Here is a 5780-nt window from a genome sequence, read left to right on the forward strand (position 1 = left end):
AAATCCACACACTATCTGAGATATATGGTTACACTCTTATCTGAAATAACTACGGTACTATGCTTTGCAGACTGAATTTGACTAAAATAATTTATCAGGGTCTAATACTATATAATACTAATATATAATTATCTTACTATTTCATCATGATTCTAAAATAATCATAACACTGCAAATATCATCTGAAAATATTGTAATATCGGACTAAAATAACTATAATATTTGATCGAATAAACTGAAATATATGAGTGTTATGATTTTGAAATTCTAAAAATCATGGTATTCTGTAAACACTGTAAAATATTTGTCTGTAAAATATCTGTCTATATATACACTGTAATTCATAATTTTGTAAAATCTAAAAAACATATTTCTGTGCAAAAATACTATAAATCATGATATTCTGAAAAATTGCATAAATTCTAAACTATTTTGATATTAACTTATGCCACACAACTAAATAAAAACCCTTGTACTGAAATCTATATTTTCTGATAATAAAGATAATTTATCCAAAGAATCTACCCCAAAATACATATATATTACTAAAAAAATTTCTAAAATTCCTAACATAACATATTTCTCTTACCTAGCTAACTGAACTTGCCTACTGATTCTAACTCACGCCCACGGCATTCATAATTCCATAATCTTGAAATTACACACACACACACACACACACACACACACATATATATATATATATATATATATATATATATATATATATATATATTTCCCTATCAATCAACTAAATTTCCTAGAATAGTTTCATACTCACATTTCCTGAATTATAAACTATTTATCATTTACCTGAATCTGTGAAGAAAAAAACTCACTGAAAACCTACCCTGCTGTGTACACAACCCTGAATTATACAAAACCTCAATTTCTCAATTTAACCTCAAAAATACATTCACATCTAAGCTTATATCTTCAATAATTAAATAATCAACCCAAAACACTTAAATAACACACTTACCTTAGTTTTGGGATGATGCCTCGAAACCTCAAATTGAAATTCTATTATGCCCACGTTGTAGAGAATCTTTCCAAGAATCCCGTGGTAGTTCCTGATCGTTGAAACGAGACTTAACAGAGCAGAAATTGCAGAGAAAAGTGAGAGAGGTTCGTGGGTTTGGAGAGGAGAAAGAGAAATTTGATTTGTTTAAAAAAAAATGAAGCTCTCAGTTCTTTTATATCTTTCAGCACTAACCAAAAAACCGTCGCCAATTTTCTATTAACCAGTTTCAAAATTTACCGTTTTACCTTTACCCTGTTGCGGTTAAAATCCAAAATTATCGTCAATTTTCTGACTCCTTTATAAAATCATTGTCGGTTTTCTCCTACCTTAGCCAAAAAATTTATTTTTCTATTTTCTTTTATTATTATAATTTTCGGATCACTACAATGTAGGCATGAAAATAATTTAAGACTGCCACTAATGCTTCTTGTTAGCTAAGTTTTGCATCTCCTGAAACTTCGGGAAAGGTTGGTATATTTTATCCTAAAATAAATTTATTATATTTAATAATTTTTGTTACAGTAATGATAAAATTAAAAGTATATGTAGTGAAAATTGAAAGTACATAGCTTAATATGAGATGGTGGAAATATTTATGAGAAACTTTAAGGTTAGGTTTTTGAGGTATAAAAAAGTTAGAAGGCTGTAATAAATTGATACCAGAAAAAAAATCCAGTAATAAATTTGCAATGTGACAGTTGTATCGCAGAGATAAAAGAGCTAGATACCCGTTTAAAAGCAGAGGCCAGGGGACCCATTACATTTTCTGCTTCTTTAATTTCAAAAATTGTTTCTGTTGGGTATTTGGATTTGAAATCTGTTGAGAGGGACGAGAAGCACAAGGTGAGACACTCTGTCTTTGACTGCGCCCCTCCTCTCTCTCTCTCTCCTCTCTCTCATATTTAATTTTTTTAGTGTAATTTCTTGAAACTACAAGAAGGGCATCTGCATCAACCTTGCTGTGTTCCCAATGTCACTGTTCTCTTCTTTCTTCTTTCCTACTTTTTCCTTTGAAGCTTCTTTGTTTTTTCAGCTGAACTTTAGAGACTAAAGATTTTCTGCCGCTGTGGCTGCTGAGCTACTGTAGAAGCTCTTTCTGATTCCTGAGGTTGGGAGAGAGAGAAAGAGAAAGAGAGAGCCAGAGGAGGATGAGTGCTTCTAAGTTCATTAAATGTGTGACTGTTGGAGATGGAGCTGTTGGGAAGACTTGCATGCTCATTTGCTACACCAGTAACAAGTTCCCCACTGTAAGTCTCCTCAAAACACCCTCTCAACCAAAATCCCTTCTTCTATTTTTCCCTTCGTTGTCCCCATCTCCACCCCCCCCCCCCCCCCCGGGCGCACCTTCCTCTCCATTCATGTATCTTTCATATGAATCTGCAAATGGGTATTTCAGAAATCAGCAAAACAAAAAATTGGGTCCTCAAGAAATGGTTTTTTTGGAGTTGGGTTTTCCCTTTCCATTTATTCTCTTGGGCGTGTTCAATCATTTGGGCATTGAGAAAGTTGTCATTTTTCGCATTTTTGTTTGAGATGAGGCACTGAGCATGGATTCTCTCTCTCATCTGTGCATTTTTGTTGCAGGATTATATACCCACAGTGTTTGACAATTTCAGTGCTAATGTGGCTGTGGATGGGACCATTGTCAACTTGGGACTATGGGATACTGCAGGTATCAGCTTTCCTTCCCTACAAACTGAGTTCAATTTCTGGATAAAGTTCCTTGCATGTTCGATGTTATTTTGGACCTAGGGTTTAGTTGTTCCTTCATGTCTGACTCACTATATACACATATTTTGATTTTCAGGTCAGGAAGACTACAGCAGGTTGAGGCCACTTAGTTACAGAGGTGCTGATATATTTGTGCTGGCATTTTCTTTAATCAGCAGAGCTAGCTACGAAAATGTGCTCAAGAAGGTACTGATTTCTGTGCTCGTCTTTTCATTATTGTATCCTTTTACTTTTTCTACCTCCCCTTTACTTTTTGGTGTTACTACTTTTGGATCATGTTTGAAAAAAGTGTGTCGTTTCATTTCAAATCTACATTGGTGCTTCTGCTTTCATCTTGACCTAAATTTGATTTCTTAAAAAATTTAATCTTCTTTGAAGTTCTTCTCTCTTTCTTCTTCTTCTTCTTCTTCTTCTTTTGGAGAGGGTTGTGGGGAGACATTTTCATCAATCAGGGAGTTTTTCTTTCATCAATTTGATGAGATTTAGTATTGTATCATTAACTGGAGTCTGCTTCCCAATTTGTTTCTCAGTGGATGCCTGAACTTCGTCGATTTGCACCAAATGTTCCAATTGTTCTTGTTGGAACGAAGTTAGGTAGGCAGTACTTCAACAAATTTGCAATTTGAATTTTTGTATTAATGGCTTACGTTTGCGTGCACCAAATTGATGCAAATTAAATTCTTTATTACTCTTTATTTTTCAGACCTTCGGGAGGATAGAGGATATCTAGCTGATCATATGGGTTCTAACGTCATAACATCTGCTCAAGTAGGTGTTATTCCTTCTTGCTGTGATCAAATTCCTATTTTTGGAATCACCTAGCTTATTGAGCAAGAAAAGTGCTGACCTAACTTACAATATATAGGGGGAGGAGCTGAGGAAACAAATTGGTGCAGCAGCTTACATAGAGTGTAGCTCTAAGACTCAGCAGGTAGATTTTACTTGGAACTTGAATTTTGTGGCTGCCCCAAATTTCATCAGCAGTATGCCAGTACTGTCATCCCCAAAATTGAAGATTACCATCTACTTAATAATTACATCGTCACAGAGCGCTTTACTAAATTTTAAGGCTTCTTATTTATGATTATGTAGAATGTCAAAGCTGTTTTTGATACGGCAATAAAGGTTGTGCTTCAACCTCCAAGAAGGAAGGAGATGGTAAGGAAGAAAAAGCATAGAAGATCTGGTTGCTCAATAGTGTAAGTACTGTCCTTTTCTTTTCATTTCAGATATCATTTCTACTATAGAGGGTTCGTTCTAATCAATATGACATGATGGTGACTATTGCAAACTTGCTTGGGACTTGGGAGTTGTAAAATATGCAAGTCAATGGTTTAATAATAAATATAAGCGACACCAAAGGACAGAGTCTAGTGGTACTTTTTTAAATGAAGGACTTGCAGAGATATTAGAGCCACAACTCATTACCATAGATCTAAGTTCTCGTGACGACCAATCTTTTAAGTAGATGAAGAGCACGTGGATTCCAAGCAAAGAAAACCACAATTAAATCATAGTACGAATTGATCAAATCAGCCATATTATCCTGAAAATCAGATGTGGTCTATGAGGGACATCAGAGCTTGGTCCTTGATAAATGAAGTAATGAATATGAAATGATTGTCTTTTAGATATAAACCCCCTCGGCCCCCCAGGGGACCTAGGGAAAATTGAAATAAAAAATAAAGCTAATGTGGGAGGGGACCAGTTAGCAAGTTGACGGATCTGTCTCCCTGTATCAAAGCATAGGGTGGCCAAGTGAGAAAATAAAGAATTTATATGGTCTATTATTTTGGGTGGAGCTTTTATGCTATTTATTATTATTATTATTATTGAATTTAGAGAACTGTCTTGTGACTCTTGTCAGGCCCAAGAACTTACAGAACGGTCTTGTAACTCTTGTCAAGCCTAAGAACAGGTCATTGGGTCTGCAAAACTGCACATTAATTTCAAGCCAACGTTTTAACATTTTTGTGTTCCTTGACATTGCTATTTTGATGTTAATTGTTAAGTGTACTCACTCTATGTTTGGAGAGGCCTTTAGATTTGGATTGGTATTGGATTTAAATAAGATGTAATATAAAATTATATTGAAATTTATCGAAATCCAAATAGAAGGTCCGAAATCCATGCTCCAGATTGCAGGGTCAAAGAAATCAGGTTATTTTGTGGAAATATATTTCCAGAAACTCTGCTTCACTTACGAAAAAGATTCTCTCTATGATTAGTTTTGTGTAAGAACTGAATGCATCACAGTCCATGATAGTTCGTTACTTCTTTATGGAAACTCACATAAAGATGCAAATCTACAGTTTCTGAATACTCACCAGTCTATGTTGTGCTGATCCTGCATAATAACTTATGTAACTGCAGGGGTCTTGTGTTTGGAGGTTGTGTTGCTTAGCAATGTCAGAATGGATGGTGCTCCCCCGCTTTTGCCTCAGAATCTCAGTCTGCTGTTTTGAAGCTATAGGAAATTTCAGCCAGAACTGGATTCATGGCAGTACCAATTCACATCACTAGTTATCTGCTTATGTGTGTATTCTGCATTCTCTAATGCAGTGTTGCTAGATTCATTTTGATTGCCTTCTTGTTGTGATAGTAATACATTGCCTACTTCATTTTGAATGTCACCCTTTCTTCCACATCCAGTCTTAGGCTCAGACAGGCTGAATGTTCTTTTGTTAAAATGATTAATATTGCAATTATCATCACTGATATTAAGCAAAAAAAATAAGGTGGGGGGTTTGGAGATCCCATGGAATTCGAATGATGTCTGTTGCATATGGTATGACAGTTGAAACAAGTGTCGTGGATCAATCATGTCACATATTTTGGTTTACTGTGAATCGTCTCTGCTGAATATGTTTTTGGTTTTTTGCTGCTAGGTTAGAGTAATTCATTCTGTTCTTTTTCCCATTGATATGCTCAGAAGCAGAGTGGATTTTCCATATAATCTAGAATGGATGTAGAATCCACACTAATTCATTAACCTAGACCACAGCCATGAGTATGCATATGATAA

At 35.1% G+C, this 5780-nt stretch overlaps 1 protein-coding gene across 2 annotated transcripts; it reads left to right on the forward strand.

The window, feature by feature from the left end:
* Positions 1-1781: 1781 nt before the first annotated feature.
* Positions 1782-5400, forward strand: LOC131158826 (rac-like GTP-binding protein ARAC7). 2 transcript variants are annotated; one of them, XM_058113724.1, is made up of 9 exons: positions 1782-1867; positions 2058-2271; positions 2609-2696; positions 2832-2941; positions 3286-3349; positions 3459-3523; positions 3621-3686; positions 3848-3954; positions 5129-5400. In XM_058113724.1, exons 2-9 carry the CDS (start codon positions 2173-2175, stop codon positions 5157-5159), a joined length of 630 nt encoding a protein of 209 aa, XP_057969707.1. In that variant the 5' UTR covers positions 1782-1867; positions 2058-2172; the 3' UTR covers positions 5160-5400. The 2 variants fall into 2 exon arrangements, with proteins under 2 accessions (XP_057969707.1, XP_057969708.1); XM_058113725.1 differs by having other exon boundaries at positions 1844-2271.
* The last annotated feature ends 380 nt before the right edge of the window (positions 5401-5780 follow it).

The sequence above is a fragment of the Malania oleifera genome, chromosome 6, assembly GCF_029873635.1.
Source record: "Malania oleifera isolate guangnan ecotype guangnan chromosome 6, ASM2987363v1, whole genome shotgun sequence".
NCBI classification, from domain to species: domain Eukaryota; kingdom Viridiplantae; phylum Streptophyta; class Magnoliopsida; order Santalales; family Ximeniaceae; genus Malania; species Malania oleifera.

Bases quoted from the DNA above. Each gene is read 5' to 3' on its own strand.
- LOC131158826 (XM_058113724.1), top strand. From the start codon at position 2,173: ATGAGTGCTTCTAAGTTCATTAAATGTGTGACTGTTGGAGATGGAGCT. The intron at 2,697-2,831 runs GTATCAGCTTTC...TTTGATTTTCAG, and splicing joins GGGACTATGGGATACTGCAG to GTCAGGAAGACTACAGCAGG. The intron at 2,942-3,285 runs GTACTGATTTCT...TTTGTTTCTCAG, and splicing joins ACGAAAATGTGCTCAAGAAG to TGGATGCCTGAACTTCGTCG.